Genomic DNA, 26,577 nt, shown 5'->3' on the forward strand with positions numbered 1-26,577 from the left:
GAAGAGGAGGAGGAGGAGGAAAAGGAAGAGGAGGGAGAAAAGGAAGAGGAGGAGGAGGAAAAGGAAGAGGAGGGAGAAAAGGAAGAGGAGGAGGAGGAGGAAGAAGAGGAGGAGGGATGAAGTGGCTTGATTCTCAATGGCTTCTTTCTCTTCCCTCAGGCAGCTGACCTTGCTTGTGGCCAGTGAGGATTCAAGTTACATGCCAGCCAGGGTGGTGGTGTTTGGGGGTGACAGTGTTGGCTGCATCAGCACCGAACTTAACACGGTGGGGACCCTTGTACCCCCCCTTTACTGTGTGTTCTATCCCTCCACTTTTCTCAAGACCTGTAGGGAAGACCCGTCTCTGGGGAATGGCTCTCAGTTCCTCCTGGGAAGGTCTCGCCTCACTTGGACTGTGCCAGGGCTCAGTGTGCAAGGAAGAGCACAGGCCATGCTGGTCTTGACTGCTGTCAGTGGGCGCCTAGCCCTGCTTCTCTATTCCACTTTAGTTTTATTATATCTAAGTATATGTCTGTGTCTATGTGAGTCAGCTGCCCTTAAAGACCAAAAGAGGCCATCAGACCCCGAGAGCTAAAATTACAGACGGTGGTAGCCACCCGACATGGGTACTTGGACCTAAACCCAGGTCATCTTCATTTGTAATTGACGAGACTTCTCTCCAGCCCCAGTCTCCCTTCTTTAGTGACTCTCTCCTACCCTGTCAGGTGAATGTGGTGCCCTCTGCCAGCCGGGTGACACTCCTGGAGAACCTCAGCCGCTTCTGGCCCATCATCCAGATCCGAATAAAGCGCTGTCAGCAGGTGGGGCCCAAGGAGGACAGGTCTCTGAGTGGGCGGGCTCCCCAACAGCCTCCCACCAGGGTGTTGGCCAGGCTTCCTTCTGGGGTAGCTTGGAGATCTGCTGAGTCCCAGGAAACTCTTGGGACCCCAAGGTGTGGAGCTTGGCTTTGGAGGTCACTGTAGCTCCGGTGAGGTGGCTTAGGTGACAAGTGTGTGTGCTGCAGGGCGGCATCGACACTCGAGTTCGGGGTGTGGAGGTGCTGGGCCCCAAGCCCACCTTCTGGCCATTGTTCCGGGAGCAACTCTGCCGACGGACTTGTCTCTTCTACACAATTCGGGCACAAGCATGGAGCCGGGACATAGCAGAGGACCGCCAGCGCCTCCTTCAGCTCTATCCTAGGTGGGCGCAGCTCAGGAGGGAAAGCAGTCGCAGATTGGCACTGCAAGGAGTAGGGGGCAGAGAGCTGCTGTAGGAGTCTGAGCAGTGAGCGGGAGGGAGTCTGCCTTTAATCCAGCCATACACTTTTTATTTCCAGACTGAACAGAGTTTTACGCCATGAACAGAATTTTGCAGATCGCTTCCTCCCTGATGATGAGGCTGCCCAAGCACTGGGCAAAACCTGCTGGGAGGCGCTGGTCAGCCCCCTGGTGCAGAACATCACCTCTCCCGGTAACCACCCACTCCCTCCCCCATACCCAGCTTCTCACAATTCTCAGGGGTCCATGTTGATATTCTTGGTTCTCTTGGCTCCTGTATTTGTCCCTCATGACCTGTGTCCTCAGTGTTCCTCTCTCCTTCCCACCCCAGGGACTGCTCCCTGATACTGGTATTTGATCTTCCCCTCCACACCAGCCCTGCCCTGTCAACATGTCCCTGGGCTCTAGCTGAAGCCAGCTGTGGTGATGGAGGACTAGGGCTCTGCCTCCCTCAAATCTTTCTGTCTAATTGAACCTGCACCTTGGTTCTCTGTCACCTCACTTCACACAGACATCCATTCCTGCCCTGTCTTTTTTCAGATGCAGGGGGTGTGAGTTCCCTGGGATGGCTGCTGGACCAGTACCTGGAGCACAGGGAGAAAGCGAGGAGCCGCCAGGGTCAGGCAGCATCCTTTGCTTCTCAAGTTCGGCGCTTATGCCACTTGCTGGTACACGTGGAAGCCCCTCCTGGGCCTTCTCCTGAGCCGTCCTCGCAGCCCCGTGAGTCCAGTGCAGCTTTGAAGCTGTCCTTCCTCTGCTTCTCTAGGCCTCTGAAGCTGGGATCTTTCCCGGGGCCCACTAAGGGACCAGAGTGCACTCACTCCCTTTCCCTGTTTCCACAGTCAGCAAGAGCAGTAAGAGTCAGGACGGAAGCCCGGCCCCGGCCCCCGTCCGCCCCAGCACCACCCTTAGGAACATCACCCAGTGCTGGCTGGCGGTGGTGCAGGGACAGGTAAGCAGGCACAGTGTGGCAGGTAGGATGGAGCACAAGCAGTCATTCCTTTCGTCACTTCTTCCTCTGTCATTTCAGGCCAGCAGATTCCTGGCCTCAGCCTGGAGGGCCTCGGACTTCGTGCCTCGCTACTGTGATCTCTACGAGCGCTTGCAAAGAGCCGGCTCAGAGCTGTTCGGGCCGCGGGCAGCCTTCACCCTGGCCCTGCGCAGCGGCTTCTCTGGGGCTCTGCTGCAGCAGTCCTTCCTCACTGCTGCTCACGTGAGTCCGCCAGGTTCCAGGCCCGGGCTGTCCAGTTCATCTCCTTCTCAGCCCTTCTCAACCCTTCCACTCCCCTCTCTGCCCCTCGTTCCAGGCTTGTCTCATGTCCGTTCTCTTGTCCTCAGATAAGTGAGCAGTTTGCGAGGCACATTGACCAGCAGATCCAGGGTGGTTTGCTTGGTGGAGCTGCTGGGGTGGAAATGCTGGGGCGGCTTCAGCGGCACCTGGAGCCCATCATGGTCCTTTCTGGCCTAGAGCTGGCCACTACTTTTGAGCACTTCTATCAGTGAGTCACATTCTGGAGAGGTCGGGGACAGGAGGCTTAGAGGCCAGAGGAGAGGAGGATTTGAGGGTTAAAGCAAGAGTCGTGGGGAAGTTCAGACCTGGTGGCAGCCATGAGGTGGGAGAGATGAGGCAGGCCCTGTGACTAACGTGAGCTGTAACAGACTTACCTTCTGGAGGAGAAGGCTGGGCTGGGCCATGCTGGCGCCCACACTGAGGCCCGGCCTGGCTGTGTGTGCTGCAGGTACTACATGGCTGACAGGCTCCTGAGCTTGGGCTCGAGCTGGCTGGAGGGGGCCGTGCTGGAGCAGATTGGCCTCTGCTTCCCCAACCGCCTCCCCCAGCTGATGCTGCAGAGCCTGCGCACCTCAGAGGAGCTGCAGCGTGGGTTCCTCCTCTTCCAGCTCCAGCAGCTCGACCGGCAGCTCTTGGAGCAGGGGGAGCAGGAGGAATGGAAGCTAGAGAGACTGGAGGTGAGGGCGAGGGAGGAGAGTGGCAGAGGGAGACACAGACCAGCTGAGAGAGCTCATGGCTTCCCCTCACTCCCTAGGAAGAAGACAGGGGACAGGAGACTGGAAGAGAACTCCTTACAGAAGACCCAGGACCAGCCATTTCTGTCCTGGTCCTGTCACCGCGCTGCTGGCCGGTCTCCCCACTGTGCTACCTGCACCAGCCCAGGAAGCACCTTCCCACGGAGTTCTGTGATGCCCTTGACGGCTTCTCCAGCTTCTACAGCCACAGTGAGGAGCTGGGGACAGGAAGCTGGAGATTGAGATGCATTCCGGGTGGCCGCAGAGGAAAAGCAGAGGCCACCAGGCAGGAGTGTGCGCATAGGAAGAGATTCTTTCTCGGGCGGGTCGGGCGGGCTTCTGTGGGAGAGTGGGGAAGAGCGAGAATAGCCTCCCTCGTGCTTGTTTCCTCTCTTCCTGGGAACCAGTTCTGTCTGCGTTTCTGTCCTCAGCTTGTCTGCCCACTTGGTTTCCAGTCCTGGGAACGCCTTTCCAAATAAAAATATTTCAGGCTATTTATCCCATCATGTTAACTACACCCTCTGGCTTTGGGGTTATGTTTTACGTTTTTACTGGTATGAAACTAGTGTTCAGTAGAAGGCTTGCTGAGTACCTCTATGAAGCCTTGGTTAAGGTGGTCCCCCAGATCAAGAGGCAGAGCATTCCAGCAGCCAGCAGGCTTCTCCCTCTCATCACCTTCCCAGTCAGTGTGTCCTTTGCTCTCTCCTCCTGTCTCTGGGGACTTCTGCCTGCACCTGTGCTTTATCAAGATGGGACCCTGGCGTATGTGCTGCGCTGTCTGCTTTCTTGCGCACAGCCTGGTGTCTGAGGACGGTCACTGAGGCATTGGTTGTGTTCTTTGGTTTGCTGAGTCTTATGTCATCGTGGGAATGCATGTATCCTTCCTATTCCTGTGAGACACTGAAGGCACGCCATATGTAGGATTCTTGTATGTATTTTTTATTTTTATTGTTTTATTATGTATGTGGATGGGTTTTGCATCAATCAATCAATCAATCAATCAATCAATCAGTCTGTCTATCTATCTATCTATCTATCTATCTATCTATCTATCTATCTATCTATCTATCTATCTATCTATCTATCTATCTATGCACCACATGTGTGCCTGGTGCCCAGGGAGGCAGAAGAGGGAGTTGGGTTTCCTGGTACTGGAGCTACAGAGTTTGAGCCATCTTGTGACTGCTGGCAATCTGGCAGACTTGGGTCCTCTAGAAGAGAGGCCATCAATCTTAACTACAGAGCCATCTCTCCAGCACTGGTTGTACTTTTTAAATATTTATTTATTTTATGTGAATGTTTTACTGCATTGTGGATGTGTACCACGTGTATGCCTGGTGCTTGCAGAGGCCACAGGAGGGTTGTAGGTCCCTTAGGACTAGAGTTATGGACATGGTCGAGTCACCATGTGGATGCTGGGAACTGAATTTGGGTCATCCGCTATTCTTTGGAAGACTCAGGATGCAAATCCAGCATCACACAAGCCATGCTTAGTGGTTCCTGCCAGCAGTCCCAGGAGGTGCAGACGGTAGGACGAGGAATTCGAGGATATTCAGTTGTGTAGGGAGTTGGAGCCAGCCTGGCTAGAAAGCATGTCCGCAAAGTCAATCCAGCCAGCTCAAATACGTTTTTCATTTCGTTGAATAATTTTACATTTCTGCCTTCATTCCATTGTGATCAAAGAACATAGTTTCTGTTGACCTACTTCTTTAATGTATTGATCCTTCATTATGATCTGGCGGATGATAGGGTTTACAAGCAGTGCTCTTTAGATGTTGGATTCATAGTTCATGAATTGTCCTCTTCCTTTCTTCCACACTCCATGCCTTACGAACCCCGTCTGCTCCACCTGCTACGGGGAGAGGTGGCTTGGATTCACCCTTATGGTTGTGATTTCTTAATGTTTTATTATTATTTGTATGTATAGTATGTATGGCCATGCACCACATGCTGTGACCACAGAACCAGAAGAAGGCATCAGATGCCATGGGACTGAAGCTATGGGTGACTGTAAGCCACCATGTGGGTGCTGCGAATTGAGCCTGGGTTTTCTAGAAGAGCAACCAGTGCTCTTAACCACTGAGCCATCTACCCAGCTCCTGGCTGTGGTTTTTAAAAGCTAACAACATGTCTGTCACTATTGTTTCCTCTTATCTTGGCTCTACCCTTAGATGCACATTTAAAGTCATTCAAGATGGGATTTTTGTAAAGACAAGAAAATTTTCAACACTTTTAATCCCAGTACTCAGGAGGCAGAGGGACAAGGATTTCTTGAGTTCAAGGCCAGCCTGGTCTACAGAGTGAGTTCCAGGACAGCCACGACTACACAGAGAAACCCTGTCTGGAAAAACAAAACCAAGTACAAAAGTTTTTGTCTGCACTTTTCAATACAATAATTGTTGCTAGCCATTTTAAACACTTGAACTTATCACTAATATTATTGATGGACTCAATATTTAATTTTAATCATTTTAAATTTAAAATTGGACATGTAGCTAGTGCCTACCACCAAGGACTATGTAGGTGTATAAAGTTTGGCGGTAATTAAACTTTGTATTATTATGAGCTAACTTTGTTTCTGTTACGTGTTTCTGTCTTATTTGTCTTTGTGTCTGGTTTCTGCTGAAGGCAATCACATGCCAGCATGTTTCAGTTAATATTTCTTTTTTTTTTTTTTAAAGATTTATTTATTTATTATATATGAGTACACTGTAGCTGTCTTCAGACACACCAGAAGAGGGCATCGGATCTCTTTACAGATGGTTGTGAGCCACCATGTGGTTGCTGGGAATTGAACTCATGACCTCTGGAAGAGCAGTCGGGTGCTCTTAACCGCTGAGCCATCTCTCCAGCCCCAGTTAATATTTCTTTAGACTTTTCCTCTTGCTTTTACACTGAAAGAATTGTTTGGGTTTCTTTGTTTTTGAGACAGGTCTCATGTAGTCCAGGCTGGCCTCAAACTTGCAAGGTAGCAGAGGAGGACCTCGAACTTTTCCCTTCTCATCTTTTGTGTTCGGGGATTACAAGTTGGTACCACAGGGCCTAACTTATGTGCTTTTGGACTCATACAGACTACATGCATTCTACCCAGTGGGCCACATAGACAACTCCTAGGTTTCTTCTTTCTTTCATTACCTCTCCCGTATGTTTTCGTGTGTGTGTGTGTGTGTGTGTGTGTGTGTGTGTGTGTGTGTTATATGCATATATAGGTATGTGGGTGGGTAAGGCACATGTGTGTACATGTTGGTGTGTGTGCAGGTGCACATGGAGAGCAGAGGTCAACATCGAGTGTCTTCCTCAGATACTCTCCACTTTATATTTTGAGACAGGGCCTTTCATTGAACCTGGAGTTTAATTCATCTCAACTGGCTGGCCAGAAAGCCCTAGGGATCCCCTGCCTCAACCTCCCAAGAGCTGGGATCACAGGCATTTTCTCCACCTGGCTTTTATGTGGGTGCCGGGGACCCACATTCAGGTCACTGTGCTTGTACAGCACACACCGTCCTTACTGAGTCGTCTCTCCAGGCCTGAGTCTGTCTGTCTGTCTGTCTCATGATGAAATATGTCATATGTCTAATATAACATTTGCCATTTTAACAACTTTACATATACAGTTCAGTCATTCTTCCTTAATTGATTTTAATTGAGAAGTAACTTCAAGTTAACAGAGAAATTATAACTATAACTCACCACCCATGTAACCTTTATCAAAATTTACCTTTTGTGAACAGTTTGCTTTTTGTTTTAATTTGAAAAATTGGCCAGGCACCTGCTGTGTGGAGGGGGTTGGTTTGGAACTCGCTCCTCTGACAGGCATGGGCTGTTGTGCTAGGCTGTGGCATGTCATTGCTAGCATTAGCTTCTGTTTGTTTGATTTGGTTTGGTTTGAGACAGGGTTTCTCTGTGCAGTCCTAGCTGTCCTGGAACTCTCTCTGTAGAGCAGGCTGGCCTCGAACTCACAGAGATTCGCTTGCCTCTGTCTCCCGAGGGAGAGGATTAAAGGCGTGCGACACCACGGCCTGGCACAGTTTTTTCTTCTAAAACAAGGTTTCCCTCTACAGCATAGGCTGGGCTTCAACTCTCAGACATTTTGCCTTTACCTCGTGAGTGCTGGGATTACAGGCATTCGGCACCAGTTTTGATTCATTTGCTCTTTGGATGCACATGTGTCTATGTGAGTGTGTATATCTGTGTGAGCATACACACACACACACACACACACACACACTCTCACACACATACACATTCACACACACTCACACACACACTCATACACACACTCATACACACACACTCACACACACTCTCACACACATACACATTCACACACACTCTCACACACTCACTCACACACTCACACACTCACACACTCACACATACACACTCACACACACACTCTCACACACATACACATTCACACACACTCATACACACTCACACACTCACACACACTCACACACATACACATTCACACACACTCACACACACTCACACACACTCTCACACACTCACACTCACACACATACACATACACATTCACACACTCACTCACACACTCACGCGCACACTCACACACACACTCTCACACACTCACATTCACACATACGCACTCACACACAGACACTCACACACACTCACACATACACACACACACTCACACACACCCTCACACACATACACATTCACACACACTCACACACACTCACACACACTCTCACACACTCACACACACATACACACATACACATTCACACACACTCACACACACACACTCACATTCACACATACTCACGCACTCACACACAGACACACACACACTCACACATACACACACACACACACACACACACACACTCACAGTTTCAAAACCATTGAGAGGAAATTATCTATATCCTCTTCTTTGTCCCTAAATACTTTAGCACGTATTTCCTAGGTGTAAAGGTTTTCTAATACACAGAAGTTCATTTGCTACCTTGGTTTGCCTTCCATAGTGCGGTTTTGTCCACTGACCCACACCGGCTTCTGTGACATTGCTTTCTGTTTGGGAGAGGATGCAGGCATGTGTCACCTGTTGGTTTAGGTGTCCGGTGTCTTCATTCTGACAGTTCAACAGTCATCTTTATCTCTGAACACTCGCATTTCTTGGAGAACGCAGTCCTTTAAAATGTCGAGGTAGTTGCTTACATTGTGTGATGTTTCCTTGGGTTTGGACTCATGTTCTGTGCTCACAGGATACTAAGTGGTAACTGTCAGAACTATTTTTCTTTTTGTCCATCCGTCCATCCCCTGCCTTTCCCTGCAACCCCCCTCCCCAGTTCTGTGGGTTAAACTGGGGACTTTTAGTTGCTAAGCAATGCACCCAGCCACTGAAGTACATCCCCATCCCCGTGATGCTGACGCTGACAACCTGGTTAAGTACAGTTCACATTTCCCTGCTCCTGTTAACAAGGAGTAGGTAGAGGAGATATTTCAGAATGAGACTAGTAATTCTCTAAGCACTTTATTTTGTTTTATTTTATTTTATTTTCGAGACAGGGTTTCTCTGTATAACCATGGCTGTCCTGGAACTTGCTCTGTAGACCAGGCTGGCCTCGAACTTAGTCAGAAATGAGCTTGCTTCTGCTTCTGAGTGCTGGGATCAAAGGCATGTGCCTGGTCTTTTAATTGACAAGGTTTCATGTGTCCCAGGCTGGCCTCAAGCTTTATGTGTAGCTGAGGATCACCTTGAACTTTTTATCCACTCGCCTCTGCATGCTGGGATTGTAGGCATATGTCACCATGCTCAGTTCATGCTGCGTTGGGGATTGAACCCCGGGCCTTGTGCATGGTAGGTAAGGTTTTTACCAGCTAAGCTATATCCCTGGCTCTACTTATTTAAAATGTTCTTACTAATGGGACAAAGAGATGGCTCAGTAGTTACGAGCACTGGCTGCTGTTACAGAGGACCTGTGTTCAATTCCCAGCCCCCCCCCCCACACACAGCTGCTTAGAACCATCTCTAACCCCAGTTCCACAGGATGGGATGCTCTACTCAGCCTCCTGAGGGCCCCCCTCCCACACACAAGTGGTGCACAGACATACGTGCAGGCCAAATACTCCTGCACATAAAACAAAAACTTCTCAAGTATTTTTATAACAATACATTTCAAATATATACAAACAGCATAAACTCCAGAATTTCAGCACATGGCCCAGTGCCACATTCTCCTACCCCATATCTGAGAGCAGTGGGTTTTCTAAAGACCACGGTGTCACCGCTATCAGATGCTTTGGAAGCCTCAGACCTTCCCAGCATCACCTGCTATGCACTTCCTTGGTTGTCCTGATTTTCTGTCTTCTTCTTGCTTGCTTTGCTTAGTGGGGATCCTTAGTTGCACCTGGTGGTTAGCTCTAAGGACTCCGTCAGACTGCGTCCTGATGTCCATTTCTCAACAGTTATTTGGGGAGGAAGTGGGGCTGCAGGTTTCCTTGGAATTCAGTTTATCCTTTGTGAGCCGAGGTTAAGAGAGACGGTTGGATTTCCACATCACAAGGCTCTTCAGCACACCCCATTTCTGTTTGCTGTGGGGGTTTTGAGACAGGGACACTTGTGCTTGAACTCACTGTTACTAAGGCTGACCTTCAGCTCTGATCCCTTTGAGTTGGGATTGCAGGCATGCAAACCACACTTGATGGCCTAGGGATGGGACCCAGGGCCCTGTGTGTACCAGGGCCAGCACTCCAGCACTCTCCCATCCTGAGCTCCTCATGCCGCTTCATTAGCACGTAGGAAATAGTGAGACTAACGTGTCAGGTGTTAGCAGGACGCTTTCTCTGTAGAGAGAGGCTTCTCACCAGCTGCTTAGCTTTTAGCTCCTTTGAAGTAATTTTTACAGGAGAGGTTGAATCTGCCCTCTCCCCTCCAGATATGTTTTTATTTTGGATTTCTTTTGATTCTGTCATGAGATAGGATCTTACTATGTAGCCCTGACTAGCCTGGGTCACTCTGTGTAGACCGGGCTGGCTTTGAACTCACAGAGATCCTCGTGCCTCTCCCTCCTGAGTGCTGGGATTAAAGACATGCACCACCACACCTGAGAGCCATTTTTGTTTGTTTGCTTGTTTTTAAAATTCTGAATTGATTCTTTAGAATACTCCAAAGATGATTGGTGAGGCTCTTTAAATATATACCAGTATCACCACAACTCACAAAGGTAAAAATACTGTGTGTATTTTTCTTACACTACCAAGCCTTACTCCCCTCCTCTCTGACTGTGCCTGTCTCTCTGACACTTCCCTAGGTCAGCACTACCCAGTCTTGGACATGGGACCACATCGGCGACTTCAGTGGACATGGCTGGGCCGGGCTGAGCTGCAGTTTGGGGACCAGACCCTGCATGTGTCCACTGTGCAGATGTGGCTGCTGCTGAATTTCAACCAGACAGAGGTGCCTCTGCCGCGCCGCCCCTCGGCACCCCAGGCTCCTCTTCTAGCTGCCTCTCTGTTCTGTCCTTTCCTAGTTCACATCTGATGGGCACTGCTTCTCCTCACCAGGAGGTGTCAGTAGAGATCTTGTTGAGGAACTCTGGCCTCTCCCCTGAGCTCCTGCACCAGGCCCTTCTGCCGCTCACCTCAGACAGTGGTCCCTTAACACTGGAGGAGGCTCAGGACTTTCCACAGGGGGGTAAGTCAGCAGGGTCTGTGCTGGGCCTCTGTGGCATGGTGGGAGCCCAGAGGGTGGGGGAGATTATGCCAGGGAGTGAGAGCTAGTAGGACCCTCATTCATGTGTCCCCTCCCTGTCCTTGGGTACCTAATCGGGACTGGATTCCAGGGGTGCTGCGGCTTCGTGAGCCTAGGTCCCAGACCCATGAAGAGGTCCTGTGGCTGATACCTCCCCAGACGTATCTCAGTGTGGAAAAGGATGAGGGCCGAACCTTGGAGCAGAAGAGGAACCTCTTGAGCTGCCTTCTCGTACGGATACTCAAAGCCCACGGGGAGAAAGGCCTGCACATCGATCAGCTGGTTTGTCTGGTAGGTAGAAAGGACCGTGCCCTAGGGAGGAGGGAGTCCTGTTGGGTATCTCAAGAGAAGCTAGCCGCTTTCAATATGAGACACCGTCTTGGTCACATTTGCACCTGTTTCTTTTCTCTTCTTTCTTTCTTTTGTTATGTGTGTGTGACATGTGTATGTGTGTCCTCTTTTGTATGTATACGTGTGTGCATGCCCAGGCAAGTGCAGGTCAGAGGACAACCTTGGGTGTCTGTCCTCTCCCTCCCAACCTTTCTTCTGTGTGTGAGAGGCTCGCTGACTCATGAACTTGTAGAAATTCTCCTGTCTCTGCCTCCTTTCTCTCCATCAGAGCACCTGGGTTTCAGACACACGTTATTCTTGCCTGACTTTGTACAGAATCTAGGGATTCCAATTCAGGTCACACCATGAGCAGTCACTTTATTTACCCATCTCTGCAGCACCCCCACACCCCCAGTCTCGGTTTTCTATTGGTGACGTGACTCATCACCATGTGTGTGATTGGGTAATTTGATCCTCGGCAACAGTACAGATAAAATTAATATTTAATAATATTGATAAATACTGACTTTTACCATTAGATCAATGAGAAGAGTGAGGTACAAGGAGGTAACCTACCTGGTCTCATGGCTGGTAGGTGGTAGTCGAGGCAGGTGTCGAGCAGTGCAGCCTGGCTCCCTTGGATAAGGCAGCCTGCTTGTGTCTTTCTTTCCCTCCAGGTTCTGGAGGCCTGGCAGAAGGGGCCAAATCCACCCGGGCGCCTGGGCCGCTCTGCTGCAGTGGGCGTGGCCTGTTCCAGCACTGACGTCCTCTCTTGTATCCTGCATCTCCTGGGCCAGGGCTACGTGGAGCGGAGAGATGACCGACCTCAGGTCCTGATGTATGCCACCCCAGAGCCCATGGGGCACTGCCGGGGCCAGGCAGATGTCCCCTTTTGTGGCAACCAGAGCACGGAGACCTCCAAACCTAGGTAGCCACCCTTTTTTGGTGGATGAGAGGGATTGTAGGCCGAAGCTCACTGTGTAAAAGCATTTGCTGTTAGTCCCTGCACTAGACAGGCAGAGGCGGGAGGCTCTCGGAGTCTGAGGTCAGCCAGGGATACAAAGAGAGAACCTGTCCTAAAACAAAACCCCACTTCCTGTCTGCTCTGCTCGTTCCCTGTCTTCTATGATTTCTCCTCCTCGCAAGTCTTCACCGGCTTCTTCTCCACCTCCCCTCCCCCACGCCTTGCCAATCAAGGGCCTTCTAGACCCATTCTCCTAGAGCCAGCCCTCAGGCAGGAGACCCAAACGCACAGGTATTGCTCTTAGCTTCGGCCTGTGCCGTAAATCCACATGGAGCGGCCGCCGTGCCTCGGGAATCTGTCAGGCTCCAGGAAGTTTGTGCTGGTGAATCAAGTTCCAGCCTCAAATGCATCCCCCGAGGCTGTTACAGAACTGGTGCTTGTCCTCGCTGACTGCATGCTGCGTGGGTCGAGTTCTCTGACTTTTCTCGAGCCTCCGTGTGCACACACATCATTTGTGTGTGTGGTGGCTGAGGGCACAGATGACTTCCTTTTGTGACGCCCATGCTGCTGGCCCACAGGTTACACTTTGCATAGGACAGATTTCAACAATGGACTGTCCCCTTCATGAGAAGTTGCTTAGCACTGTGACCTACCCACTGGCCCCCAGTCAGTGTTCCAGCCAGCCTCAGCCCCACATTTACGCACACTGAGTCTCTGAAGGGCTCTGTTCCCACAGTTGGTTCAGGTGTTATATGCAGGCTACTGAGGCTGCACAGGGTCATACATGGGGGGCCGGGGAGCTGCTGGGAGCTTGTTGATAGGTAGGCAGGACAGAGATGCTAGCCACTGTCCCTTCTCTCTCCCTAAGCCCAGAAGCTGTGGTGGCCCTGGCCTCTCTGCAGCTGCCGGCAGGCCGGACCATGAGTCCCCAGGAGGTAGAAGGATTGATGGAGCAGACAGTGCGGCAGGTGCAGGAGACGCTGAACTTGGAGCCCGATGTGGCTCAGCACCTTCTGGCTTATTCCCACTGGGGCACGGAGCAGCTGCTACAAAGCTACAGCGAGGATCCCGAGCCACTGCTGCTCGCCGCAGGGCTGCGAGTGCCCCAGCCCCAGGAGGTGCCCGCTCGCCCTGACCAGTGCCCCGTGTGCATCAGCCCCCTAGGGCCCAATGACGACTCGCCCTCCCTCTGCTGCCTGCACTGCTGCTGTAAGGTAAGCACACAGCCTCCCCTCACCCTGCCTTGCCACCTGGCTAGAGCCTTGGAAATCACCGTCTCCTAATCTGGGTGATCTGGGGCCTCTCCCAAGCCTTTGCCCTTCCTTTCTCTCTTCCTTCCTCCTGAGGGTGGAGCCTAGTGCCTTCATCACCACTGAACTAAACCGAAAACCCAGGTATGTCTCTCAATGCCCCTTCAACTAAGCTAGTTTGCCCTTAAAGTGGTGTCACCTGCCACACTCCTCACAGAGACAGACAGACAGATGGACAGATAGACAGACAGAACTTGGAGAAAATGCCATTAGTGTTACCCATAATTCATGGTTTTCTTACCAACGTTTAAGTTCACTCATGTCAGAACAGCAAATCTTTTGTCATGAATTCTCATTCTATCGGTCCACAAACAAACAGGAATAGTGTAGTCCAGGGACGGGCACGGAGCGGGAGTGAGGCTGCTGTCCGTCCGGCCTGATGAGGCAGACAGAGAGAAGAGGGCAGAGGTGCCAGGACCCAGAGTCCTGAGTGTGAATTACCTGCCTCCCTCAGCTCTGCAGGCTTCCGGCCAAGCTAACACAACCCTGAACATGAGGAACACTCGGGGCTGTCTCTTCCACTAGCGTCTCCCAGGGCTGGGTGACAAGTGTGGCTCTGTGGTGCCCCCTCTCTCTCCCTCTCGCTCCACTCTGTAGACACTTCTGACTTAGTTGCTTGGGCCCCCTTCTTCCCACGATTTTAGGTTTTTCTTTTCTATATTCATTCAGTTAAAGCAGGCAGGGATTTAGTATGTGTAGTGTGTAGACCGCTGTGAGAGGGCGTGGAGTTAGGCCTGCAAGGGAGGGGGTGGAGGTGTGGATCCAAGGGCTGCTGACAATGGCTCACACTGTCTGTCACACATTGAGCTCTCTGTTTGCACTTCTTAGTTACTCTGTAACATTTAATAGCACCTGTAATAGCATGTCTACTGTTCCCCCCCCCTTTGGAAAAGGGTTATTTATTTATTTAAACCTTATGTATATAAGCACTTTGCCTGCATGTATGGGCAGTGAGCCCCTTGCCCATGGAGGCCAGGAGAGGGTATCAGATTTTTCTGGAACTGGGGTTATAGGTGGTCTCGAGCTACCATATGGAGCTGGGAACTGAACATGGGTCCTCTGGAAGGATAGCAGCCGCTCTTAACCACTGAACCATCTCTCCAGCCTTACTATCTCCAATCTACAGACAACATATGGAGATACGTGGGAGGGGATGCCATTTATCTGAATCAAGATTTAATTCTGGCAGCCTTACCCCAGACTTACCTCTCTCTAACTTCTCAGAGAAGGGCGAGGAGGTTGAGGTGGATGGTGCTTCGTGGGGAACCACTGTGGGTTTCAAGCAAGGTGATACAATCTGATTTACACTTTTGAAAACTTGGGAGCTGGGAGATAGCTCAGTAGATAAGAGTGCTTATGGTACAAACATGAGCACCAGGGTTGGGGATTTAGCTCAGTGGTAGAGCGCTTGCCTAGCAAGCACAAGGCCCTGGGTTCGGTCCCCAGCTCCAAAAAAAAAAAAAAAAAAAAAAAATCAGCACCAGAGTTCAGATGTCAGAACCCCCGTCAAAGCCAGTATAGGTAAAGCGAGGGTAGGCATGGTGGCTGCCTGCTCTCAGGACTCCAGTGGCAGCAGAGACAGGCCTCGGGCAGACCTACTGGCTAAACCAGTGAGGATTGGTGAGCTCAAAGTTCAGGGAGAGCCATCAAAGGGGACAGCAGCTCTCAGCTTTGGGCTTCTCCCCACACATGAATGGATGTGGCCGTACCCTTACTGACACACATGTGCCCAGATAGCAAAAGCTTTGACAGATGTGCGGAGAGACCCATTTGGACAGTGCTGCGTGAAGCTAAGGGTGTGGTTTGGACCTGTGTGGTGGTATCAAGAAAAGTGACAGACAGAGCCCGTGAGATGTGGTGTGTTAGATGTCCGGGCTCCAGATGAGGGGATGGAGAAAAGCTCCTCTCTCTCTGAGCTGAGCATAAGAGTGCATGGAAAGATGTGACACTTTTACTTTGTTTGAGAGGAACTTTGGGGCAAGGTGTAGGGATGAAGGGTGTGTGGGGCATTGAGAGGAAGCATAATCCGTCACAGTGGTGTGAAGTTTGAGCTGCTCACTGGGTATCCTGTGGCAAAGGCAGCCAGCCAGTGGATTTGGAATTTGGAATTAAGTGGAGGGCCTGGCTGACAACACTTCAGGAAAAGAGTGGGGCTGAGCCATGGGACCCTCATATAGAGCTGCAAACAGGGAGCCTGCAAAATGTAACTGATTTAAAAAGGTCCTTGCTGGAGGCCCAGGCAGGCAGACCTCTGAGTTCAAGGCCAGCCTGGTCTACAGATAGAGTTCAAGGATAGCCAGGGCTACACTGAGAAACCCTGTCTCAAACAAATAAACAAAGACAAAAGAACTAAGTTCCAGCCTGTGAATAAGGTAGAAATGGCGAAACCCCAGGCCAGCCCCAGGCCTAGAGCAGTGAGAGGCCACCAACATGAGCCTGTTGGCCGGCAGAGTGGGCAGAGGGTAGGCACCAGCACTGTTCCTGGGGCTGGGCACTGGCTGTGGCAGAAGCCAGACTCAGACTCCAGGATTCTGTCATTCGGAACAGTGGGGAATCCTAAGGTACTGGGTGCCTGCAAGTGTGGGGTCTACATTTGGCAAGCTCACCCCCTTGCTTCACCTAAAGTGACGCAAGAACTCTAGTCTGCTTCCCGAGGTGCAGGGTGTGGCTTGGTGAGATGGTCCAGGTTCTTCACGTGGCTCCCTTCATGACTGGTGTCCCTGGTACACATTGTCTCTTGGGTTTTGATTGATTATTTTGGAACTTGATCATAGTCTACAGCCCAAGGGTGCTTAGTGGAACAGTTTAACAAACTCATGGCCTTTGAGAGGTGAGGGGAGAAGGGCCATCTCTTAGGAAGCGCCTGTGTATTAGGGAGAAGACATAGTGACACATTAGGGTGGGGTGGTTGGAACAACAGGGGAGTTTAGGAAATCCTGGTGCTGGTGACGGGGGTGGGGTGGAGATGGCTGGGCTGTGGATGAGGACATGGGGACACCTCAGGTTAGTCTGTTTTGTGGGGAAGAGACTGAGTCCATTTGAAGAAGGAACCCTTGGACGTAGAGTCTCAGGCTGGGGAAGGTGGAGCCAGGGGAACCCGCAGGAGCCCAGAGTCCAGGCCGGGAGGCCGTTTCCCAGGCTGCCTTCTCTCTCACCTTTAAGAAAAAATTATGATCCTTAGTTTGCGTGTGTGAGTGTTTTGCCTGCATTGCCTGGTCCTACAGAGGCCAGAAGAGCATCAGATCCCCTGGAATTGCAGTTCTGAGCCTCCCTGTGGGTGCTAGGAGTTGAACTCGGGTCTAGAGCAGAGGCAAGTGCTCTTAGCCATGCTCCAGCTCCATTCTCACCTTGCTGGGGCTGCTCAAACGTTACTGTAATAAGTGCCCGAGAGGAGTACCGTTAACACTGGGGAGAAAAGGTGTGTTTGCCTCACAGTTTAGGAGCTTTTAGTCTGCAGTCGGGTGTTCCCTTTGCTTTTAGGCCTATGCCAAGGCAAAGCATCATGGCGGAAGGCCAGAGGACAGCTGTCTACCTCAGAGGCTCGTGCCCAATGATCAGTGTCACCATCTGCCAGTAGTGGAGTGAGCCATTGGTCAAGGCAGGACCCCAATCACCCAACCACCCCACAAAAGCCCCACCACTGAACACTGCTTCCACTGGGGGCCAAGCCTGCAACACATCAGCTGCTCACTGGCGCCTTATCTAAGCTGACACACGGCTGTTTCTGTATCTTAGATCCTTTCAGTTGACTGTTAGTCCCTCTGTAGAGATTGCAGTTAGGCCAGTGCCTCAGCCCCATGCATCCTCAAAGACAACTATGATTTGGCCTCGTTCCAGAAAACCAAGATGTCTGAAGGCAGGGTCACCGTGAGGCAGGCCCGTGAGCCCTTCACCTCTGGCTTTCTTTGAAGCTGTGGAAGGGTGAGTGTCCAGATGGTGGCCAGGCTGCCCGTCTCTGATTAGTCCCTGCCTTCGTTCGTCCTGGCAGTCTTGCTGGAACGAGTACCTGACGACTCGGATAGAGCAGAACTTTGTGCTGAACTGTACCTGCCCCATCGCTGACTGTCCCGCCCAGCCCACGGGAGCCTTCATCCGAAACATTGTCTCTTCCCCAGAGGTCATCTCCAAGGTATGCCCCATAGGGCAGGTTGCCTTTCTGGCACTGAGGGCCTTCAGAGCCCCCTGGAGACTGCTGTTCTCCCAGCATTCATAGCGACCTCACTTGCTCTGCCCACAGTATGAGAAGGCCCTTCTGCGAGGTTATGTGGAGAGCTGCTCCAACCTGACATGGTGCACCAACCCTCAGGGCTGCGACCGTATCCTGTGCCGCCAGGGCCTGGGCAGTGGGACCACCTGCTCTAAGTGCGGCTGGGCCTCTTGCTTCAACTGTAGTTTTCCTGAGGTGGGTTCCCCACTCTGGCCACTGCAGGGACTCCACTCCTCCCCTGCTCAGCACCTCTCCAAACACACGCACGCACGCACACACGCACGCATGCACACACCACACACATGCACACGTGCACGCACACACACGCACATACACAGGCAGACACACACACGCACATACACACACACCACACACGCACGCACACACACGCACATACACACACACACATACCACACACACACACACAGATATGAAGTGCCTGAGCTGGCTGTGCCCTCACGCTTCCCCACCTAGGCGCACTATCCTGCCAGCTGTGGCCACATGTCCCAGTGGGTTGACGATGGCGGCTACTATGACGGCATGAGCGTGGAGGCCCAGAGCAAGCACCTGGCCAAGCTCATCTCCAAACGCTGTCCCAGCTGTCAGGCGCCTATCGAGAAGAATGAGGGGTGTCTACAGTAAGAAAGGGGTACAGGGGGCTCTGGGAGCATGGTGTCGGGGAGGCCAGGCAGTAAGGAAGAAACTCAAGCTTACTGTGAAAGTTCAACAAATCCACTGCCTCCATTCAGCGCCCTCAAGGGTCACCACCTGGATTCCTCTACCCAGGTTTTAAGTCTGCTGTGTTGGAAGCCCAAAGCAAGGGTGTACTTAGCAGGACTTGGGAAGATGGGGACTGTGGGCAGCTGGAAAAGCCACCTTGTCCCTGGGGCGTCTAGCCCTTGGGTCCCCTGGCCATCCTTAAGCAGAGGCAGATGCCCTCTGACCAGCTCAAATCCTCCATAGCATGACCTGTGCAAGATGTAACCATGGGTTCTGCTGGCGCTGCCTCAGGTCCTGGAAGCCAAGCCACAAGGACTACTACAACTGCTCTGCCATGGTAAGGGGCTGGGCAGGTCAAAGACCCAGCCAGTCAAGACAGACGGAGCTGTGTTCCCAGAGCAGTGGTGTAGCAGTCAGGACAAAGGTTCAGTGGGGACAGACAGGAGCTGCTACGGCCTGAAGTTCTGGGTACTCTGTCCTGCTTCCACCCAGGTCACCAAAGAAAGCCTAGCATGAGCAAGGCAGGGCAAGCAGGCCCCAGAGCAGGGCGAGGAGTGTGGAGTGGGCCCGCCCAACCACCGTGGCTGGCGACAAGTCTCAGCACCCCACGCATAGGAAGGCTAATTACAGGACTCAGGATTGCATGAAAGTTCTCGGTGAAGTGTAGAGTGGTATTAGGGATAGCGGCCCTTCCAAGAACCCCAGCCTGTCAGAACCAGCACCCAGCAGCCCATCCTCTGTGTGTCCCCACCAGGTAAGCAAAGCAGCTCGCCAGGAGAAGCGGTTTCAGGACTATAACGAGAGGTGTACCTTCCACCACCAGGCCCGGGTGAGCTTGGTCAGCGGGTGGATCATCAGAGGGCTGGGTGACTGCACTGGAGCCCAGGGGCAGCTTCCTGAAGTGCAGACCTCACGGGCTATGACAACACTTGCCTCATACAGGAGTTTGCTGTCAACCTGCGGAACCAGGCCTCTGCCATCCATGAGGTGCCTCCGCCCAAATCCTTCACCTTCCTGCAAGACGCCTGCCGGGCCCTCGAGCAGGCTCGAAAGGTTGTACAGTGGGGGAGCAGGAAGGGAAGCGTGTGCCAAGGGGGCTGAGTGGACTTGGGTGCTTTCACCTGACTGCCTTGGATGGAGAAACCCCGAAGAGGGGAGGGGAGGTGGAGGCTCAGGACTCAGGCTGAGTGTACTGGCGGGGCTCCCTAGGTGCTGGCCTACGCCTGTGTCTATAGCTTCTACAGCCAGGGCACGGAGTACATGGATGTGGTGGAGCAGCAGACGGAGAACCTGGAGCTGCACACGAATGCCCTGCAGATCCTCCTCGGTGAGCCGGGCACCGAGGCCCTGTCAGACAGGGTGTCCAGGGCCCCTGCCTTCAGTCTGTTCCTTTTCTCCCCTTCGTTCTGCCTAGCCTTCCCTCTCTGGTGACATAAGGGTCTGGGTCACAGAGGTGCTCCTCGTGGGTGAGCACCATGAGTTTTGACAGCCATGCCTGGCACTGGGTGGATGCGCTGTAGATTTGTGGGGGAAGGAGTGGATGGGGGAAGAGAGCAAGTCCTGCTTGCTCCTGCAGAGGAGACCTTGCTGCGCTGCCAGGACCTGGCCTCCTCCCTGCGCCTCCTGCGGGCTGACTGCCTCAGCACAGGCACGGAGCTGCTCCGGAGGATCCAGGAGAGGCTGCTGGCCATCCTACAGCACTCGACCCAGGTACGACCCTGACATGCTGCCTGTGGGCGTCTGAGAGAACTGCAGCGAAGAGCTGAGGGGGTATTAGTAGGCCCATGGCACACATACCTTTACCCCAGCACTGGGGAGGCAGAGGCAGGTGGATCTCCGAGTTTGAAGCCGACCTGGTCTACATCGTGAGTTCCAGGACAGCCAGGGCTCTACAGAGAAACCCTGTCTCGAAAGAAAAATAGAAATTAGGTGGTGGTGTCAGGAGCCCTGGGCTAGTCTGCTGTGACACTTACCCCCCTGGGGCTTCTCACAAAGGAGTGGGTGTCCCCAGTCAGGGTGCAGGCCAGGTGCTCAGCAGTGAGTGCCTTCTCAGACCATACTCCAGCCCGTGGGGGTCGGTCGGTCGGGCTGTGAGGAGTCTTGGGAGTAAGGGATCCACAAGGCTCTTGGCAGCTCTGGAGCACGGGTGTGTAGCCCAAACTGTGAACCTTGTTCTTGGGTCCCTTGCTGACTCCCTAGCAACTGGGCAAGAGGCCTGCTGTGCAGTGCAGGCTGCTAAAGACTCCCAGGTCAAACTGCACGACGGCCAGATGGTCTGGCTCTCAGGAATCATCAGGGGGAAGGATGCTAGACCCGAGGCCTGGTAGCCTCTGCTCTGCTGCTCCTCAGACCCTCCTGTCTCCTTGTCAGGACTTCCGGGTCGGGCTGCAGAGTCCCTCAGTAGAGACCCGGGAGGTGAAAGGGTCCAACGTGCCCAGTGACCAGTGAGTAGGCTGGGCAGAGCCTGGGGAGGGAGCAGGAACGCAGGCTTGAAGCTGAGTGTGGTGGCTCTCCCTAGGCCCCAGGGCTCCTCAGGACTGGAAGTGGAAGACGAGGAGGAAGAAGAGGAAGAGGAGGAGGAGGAGGATGTACCTGAGTGGCAGCACGAGTTTGATGAGGAACTAGACAATGACAGCTTCTCCTACGATGAGGAGTCTGAGAACCTGGACCGAGAGACCTTCTTCTTTGGCGATGAAGATGACGATGATGAGTCCTATGACTGAGGGGGAGGGGCAGGAAACACCTGGAGCTGCCGGGGCAGCAGGGCCACGGGGCTGTCATGTGAGAGGGGAACCCCAGTGTCTGAAGCACCTTCTGTTTACTGAATAAACCTCTTTTTTCACACACTTCACAGGCGGAGTACCCCCACCCCCACATTTCCCCAGAACACTCTCATTCTTCAAAACATAAGATTACATGTGCGTGTGTGCGTGTGTGTGAATGGAGGTCAGAACTGCATGCAGGAGTAGGTGCCTGGCATTGAACCCGGGTCTTCAGGCTCCATGTGAAGCACCTACACTCTGAGCCCGCTCACCAGCCCTCCTCCATCTTTACTGTTTTCTTTAGACGTCCAGACTTTCTGTCCTCAGAAAAAGCCAAAGAAGACTCACTTGACCTAAGTCATAATGGGACGCAGAGATGAAAATAGAGCTCACCCAACCGCTGGCCTCCTCCATACTTAAGTGCTCCCCAGGGGCGGGGGCGTGACACAGCGCCTTTCCCTTGGGGACCTTCTTTAGTAGGTCCTTTAAAGCAGGGCCCTTCTACTTTCTACAGTGAAGTGGGATGGAAAAGCCTGGACCTGTGCCAGCACTACCAGTATAGAGCTTTTTTTGTTTTTGTTTTGGGGTCTCTCTACATACGTCTGACTGTCCTGGAACTCACTATATATAGACCACAATGGCCTTGAACTCAGAAATCCACCTGCCTTTGTGTGGAGGTTTGAATAGGCTCAGCCCAGGGAGTCCCACTATGTGGAGGTATGGCCGTGTTGGAGTGGGTGCAGCCTGGCTGGAGGAAGTGTGTCACTGTGGGGACGGGCTTTGAGACCCTCCGCCTAGCTGCCTGGAAACAGTCTGCTCCTGGCTTCCTCTCCATGAAGATGTAGAACTCTCAGCAACAAAGTCTTCCATATTCCTGCTAGGATGGCCCATTAAACCCCACTGCATCCCACTGCTTCCCAAAGGCCCAAAACCTACATTCCTCCAAGCAGAAGCATGGTCAGTCCTATCTCAGTGATATCCCAGTCCCTGGAACCAACTTCGGTCTTAGTTAGCATAGGTGTAAACAGGCACCGTGACCAAGGTAACTCTTACAAGGATAACATTTGATTGAGGCTGGCTTACAGGGTCAGAGGTTCAGTCCATTATCAAGGCAGGAGCATGGCAGCAGCCAGGCAGGCATGGTGTAGGCAGAGCTGAGAGTTCTACATCTTCATCTGAAGGCTGTTAGCAGGGGCTGGAGAGATGGCTCAGTGGTTAAGAACACTGACTGCTCTTCCAGAGGTCCTGAGTTCAATTCCCAGCAACCACACGGTGGCTCACAACAATCTCTAATGGGGGTCAGATGCCCTCTTCTGGTGTGTGTGAAGACAGCAACAGTGTACTCACATACATAAAATAAATATATCTTTAAAAAAAAAAAAAAAAGGCTACTGGCTTTCAGGCAGCCAGGAGTAGGGTCTTAAAGCTAACACCCACAGTGACAAACCTTCTCCAATAAGGCCACACCTTCTAATAGTCCATTCTGGGCCAAGCATATTTAAACCATCAAACTGTGCCTCCTGAGGCTGTGCCACCATACCCAGTTAAATGGACCTTTACTTCCTACTAAGGCTGATGCAGGAATGAGTCCAGAGAAACATCAGGGGTTAGCATTTAATAAAGTAGGGCCAGGGCCAAAGAGAAGGCTCAGCAGTTAAGAGCACCACGTGTCACTCGTGCAAAGGGCATGGGCTCAGTTTCCAGCACTCACATGGAGGCCTGCAGCCATCTCTAATGCCAGTTCCAGAGAATGGTACCCTCCTCTGACCTCTGGGCACCAGGATGGATGTGGCGACATACATACAGCAGTTAAAGTATACGTTAAAAAAAAATAAATCTTAATTTTCTTTTTAATACAGTAGGGTGGTCAGGCACTTGGGTGACTGGAGGAAGCCGTCTTCTGAGGAAGATATGCCTCAAAGTACCGATCGAGCATGGTCTCCACTTCTCCCTCTGCGTAGTCCCATACCTGGAACCTCGAGCCATCTGCTGCTCCGCGGATCATGGCGGAAAGCACTGGGAAGGGGGAAATGTGACACTGACTCCCTTCTACGCTTCCCACTCCGCTCCCTGCCCCACCCACTGGGAAAGGAAGAGATGGGTATGGGGTCCCCAGTAAGGAGTAAGCCACCCCGGCTGGAGCACTCACCTCGGCCAGACTGTGGTCGAAACAGGCACAGAATTGGCTTCCCAAGAGCTACTGCCCGGCCCAGTTCATAGCCAACACCCAAGGATGGCTGTGTCACTTCCGCCACTACCACTGGAAAGAAAGAAAAATAAGAACCAATACCTGGGACTTTTTTTTTTTAAATAATTTTTAAAGATTTATTTATTATGTATAAGTACACTGTAGCTGTCTTCAGACACACCAGAAGAGGGCATCGGAGCTCATTACAGATGGTTGTGAGCCACCACGTGGTTGCTGGGAATTGAACTCAGGACCTCTGGAAGAGCAGTCAGTGCTCTTAACCTCTGAGCCATCTCTCCAGCCCAATACCTGGGACTTTTAAGGACAGGATGACAGCGTATCTGTGGTAGGGACATTAAGGCCAGGGACGCCCCAGGAATTGACATCACAGAGGAGCCCACATGCAGGAGGGACGACTACTCACCATCTGCTTGCTGCAGCCAGTTCAGGTCCTGCTCATGGATGAACTGGTCACCCCCAGCAGCCTCTTCCCCTGTGGTTGAGGGAAGGCTGGTCAAGGATGTTTCCTGCCGAAATTCAGTACCCAGTAACTTCTACGACCTTGCCGCTTTTCTATCTACCCTGCTCAGGGAGGGGTAGAGAGGGGGAACCCGTGCTCTAGCTTTAAAGGCCAGTCCAGGAGTCTGTCAAAGGGGTGAGGAACGAAACAGCCACACGGAAAATGCAACCCTGTGCAGGGTGGCACGTGTGGGTGGGACTGTGTAAGTGTGGGGGGCAGGTCTGACTCACTCGGAATCCAAGAGACATCACTGGGGTCAGAAGGCCCGCTACTCAGGATGGTAAGGCTCTGCCGGTGGCGGAGCAGAACCACACTGTCTAAAAGTTCTTTTGCAAGTCTGAGGATGGTGGCACACACCTATAATCCCAGCCCCGGAAGCAGAGACTGGGGGATGATAGCATGATGGCCAGGGATATGTATAGAGAGACCGTGTCTCAAAAAAAAAAAAAAAAAAAAAAACCTAACAAGTCGAGTGTAGTGGTAGGTGCCTATAATTCTAGCACTTGGGGGGTAGAGGCAGGAGGATGGGGAGCTCAAGGCCGTCCTCTGCTACACAGCAAGTCTGAGGTCAGTAAGGGTTACATGACAGCCCCTGTTTCCAAAAAATGGAAAAAAAAAAAAAAGTAACCAGGGGAGAAAAACCAGATTCAAAGGTTTTCCTCAGGCTATCACACTCAGTAGTCTTTGTTTGTCTCGTTTTTCTTTGAGACAGGATCTAAATCTCGGCTCGAGTCCAGACAGAACACACCAAACCAACATGGTTCCTCCTGGAGAGGTTTAATGAGAGAAGAGTACAAGAGGGTCGAAGTAAAGGAAACCGGCCATGAGCACGTGGGGTGAAGTGGGGGAGGGGACTGAGGCGAGAAGGGACTAAGGGGATGAAAGTGCGAGAGCAGAGAAGAGAATGAGGGGGCAAGCAGCCCCTTATATAGTGTCAGGCACAGCTGGTTGTTGCTAGGCAACTGTGGGGCGGAGCATAAACAGAATACCAACACTAACTCTGTAGCCCAGGTTAGCCTGGAACTCATCCTCCCTCGGCCTCCAGAGTGCTGGTATTGGTGCTGAAGGTTGAGGACTATCAAGCAAACGCACCATGAACCAGCCAAGTGTGAGCACGAACAGGTCCTTCCCAATCCCCGAGAGCATTTTTGTCTGGTGATTCTTTGCCTTTTAAAAGATTCTCTCCGAATTGCATTAGAGTCCACAGCGTCTATTCTTGCATGGGGCAAGGGAGAACTACTTAAAAGTTTTTGGAGCAGAAGTACAAGAGTTTCTAGGTACAATTTAGGAGTGCTAAGTCCAAATGAGTTCATCAAAGCCTTGCTAGCCCAATGCTGGGTCTGGGCTCTCACTTGCTTCCAGTGCGCTGGATAGGGACACTTGACCTGCACATGCTTGGGGCGTGCACATGCAGAAGAGGCATAAGCCAGGACCTTCCTCGCGGTCCCCAACCCACAGGTCCTAGTCCGCTGGCCCCCTAGTCTACAGGTCTAGCCTGCGGGGCCCCTAGTTTGCAGGTGCCCTGTACTGCGGGTTCCCTAGGTTTCATGTGTACTAGCCAGCGGATCTCCTAGCCAGTGGGTCTCCTAGCCGGCAAGTCCCTAGTCAGTCAGTCCCCTTAGCCTACAGACAGATCCTCCAGCAGGTCCCAAGCCAGTGAGACTCCAGCCCGCGCTGCCTCACCAAGCGGCTCCAACTCAGCATCAGCCACGTGCTCAGTGAGCACCTTCCCATAACGTCGCAGCCGCGACACGATCCGCGCATACAGTGCTTGGTCCTCGCGCCCGCCGCGGATGCTCCCGCAGAAGTACACGGAGCATGGAGCCTGCTCCCCGGATGCCGCCATCGCCGCGTGCGCGCGCGCAACCGCCGCCGCCAGGGAGCGCTGCCGCTACCACGTGATCTGGAAAGCGACTCCCGCGGGAAAAGGGGACCTTTTGCTAGCTCGCTCTTCCCGGATAGGCTCTTCCTGAGCCAACCCGCCCATTAGTTCTGACTCCTCCCCGTGACCTGCCCTCCCCAGCTCCTAGCTGTTCAAGGAGTTCTGTACTGACCTCAGTGCTCTTAAGCTATGTACGGGATCTATGGGCAACTGTGATTGGTTCTCATTAATTTTTCCAAAATTAAAAAAAAAATCGTTAACGGGGTTGGGGATTTAGCTCAGTGGTAGAGCGCTTGCCTAGCAAGCGCAAGGCCCTGGGTTCGGTCCCCAGCTCTGAAAAAAAGAAAAAAAAAATCGTTAACTTATTTTTAAAGCGTTTTATTTTTTTAAAATATCTTTTTTTTAATATTTTATTTATTTATTATATATTATGATTACACTGTCACTATCTTCAGACACACCAGAAGAGGGCATCAGATCTCATTTCAGATGGTTGTGAGCCACCATGTGGTTGCTGGGATTTGAACTCAGGACCTCGGGAAGAGCAGTCGGTGCTCTTAACCACTGAGCCATCTCTCCAGCCCTTAAAGCGTTTTATTATGCATACATGTATGTAGTGTATTTTAATCAGATCTACCCCAATCTTTCCCCTCCAGTCCCTCTTCTATTCCCTACACCAACTTCATGTTTTTA

The 26,577-nt window shown here is 52.1% G+C and overlaps 2 protein-coding genes and 1 long non-coding RNA gene across 18 annotated transcripts in view; 1 reads left to right on the plus strand and 2 right to left on the minus strand.

Annotated features, from left to right (window-relative positions):
- Cul9 (cullin 9) overlaps positions 1-21,378 on the plus strand; it is a 43,280-nt gene extending 21,902 nt beyond the window's left edge. For 2 of the 16 annotated variants that reach the window (XM_087565845.1, XM_087565851.1), the window contains 25 exons: positions 160-265; positions 705-800; positions 1,004-1,179; positions 1,316-1,449; positions 1,797-1,976; positions 2,099-2,208; positions 2,287-2,469; positions 2,595-2,755; positions 2,996-3,224; positions 3,302-3,575; positions 10,562-10,707; positions 10,815-10,944; positions 11,093-11,292; positions 12,009-12,259; positions 13,164-13,509; positions 17,594-17,734; positions 17,843-18,007; positions 18,287-18,450; positions 18,776-18,869; positions 19,287-19,361; positions 19,475-19,585; positions 19,742-19,859; positions 20,109-20,242; positions 20,903-20,976; positions 21,051-21,378. In XM_087565845.1, coding sequence (XP_087421971.1) covers positions 160-265; positions 705-800; positions 1,004-1,179; positions 1,316-1,449; positions 1,797-1,976; positions 2,099-2,208; positions 2,287-2,469; positions 2,595-2,755; positions 2,996-3,224; positions 3,302-3,575; positions 10,562-10,707; positions 10,815-10,944; positions 11,093-11,292; positions 12,009-12,259; positions 13,164-13,509; positions 17,594-17,734; positions 17,843-18,007; positions 18,287-18,450; positions 18,776-18,869; positions 19,287-19,361; positions 19,475-19,585; positions 19,742-19,859; positions 20,109-20,242; positions 20,903-20,976; positions 21,051-21,255 — 4,003 coding nt within the window. In that variant the 3' untranslated portion in view covers positions 21,256-21,378. 16 annotated transcript variants of the gene reach the window in all.
- LOC148003621 (uncharacterized) lies at positions 11,096-12,820 on the minus strand. Its single transcript, XR_015629400.1, has 2 exons — positions 11,908-12,820; positions 11,096-11,313 (listed from the first exon to the last, which is right to left on the minus strand). It is a non-coding gene; the product is annotated as an uncharacterized LOC148003621 (long non-coding RNA).
- A 1,748-nt stretch (positions 21,379-23,126) lies between the features above and the next one.
- Dnph1 (2'-deoxynucleoside 5'-phosphate N-hydrolase 1) lies at positions 23,127-25,866 on the minus strand. Its single transcript, NM_133525.2, is given in 4 exon segments — positions 23,127-23,310; positions 23,444-23,554; positions 23,907-23,975; positions 25,686-25,866. Coding segments are annotated over 4 exon segments (492 nt in total). The 5' UTR covers positions 25,849-25,866; the 3' UTR covers positions 23,127-23,161.
- Between the last annotated feature and the right edge of the window lie 711 nt (positions 25,867-26,577).

The sequence above is a fragment of the Rattus norvegicus genome, chromosome 9, assembly GCF_021556685.1.
Source record: "Rattus norvegicus strain SHRSP/BbbUtx chromosome 9, alternate assembly SHRSP_T2T, whole genome shotgun sequence".
In the NCBI taxonomy this organism is placed as follows: Eukaryota; Metazoa; Chordata; class Mammalia; order Rodentia; family Muridae; genus Rattus; species Rattus norvegicus.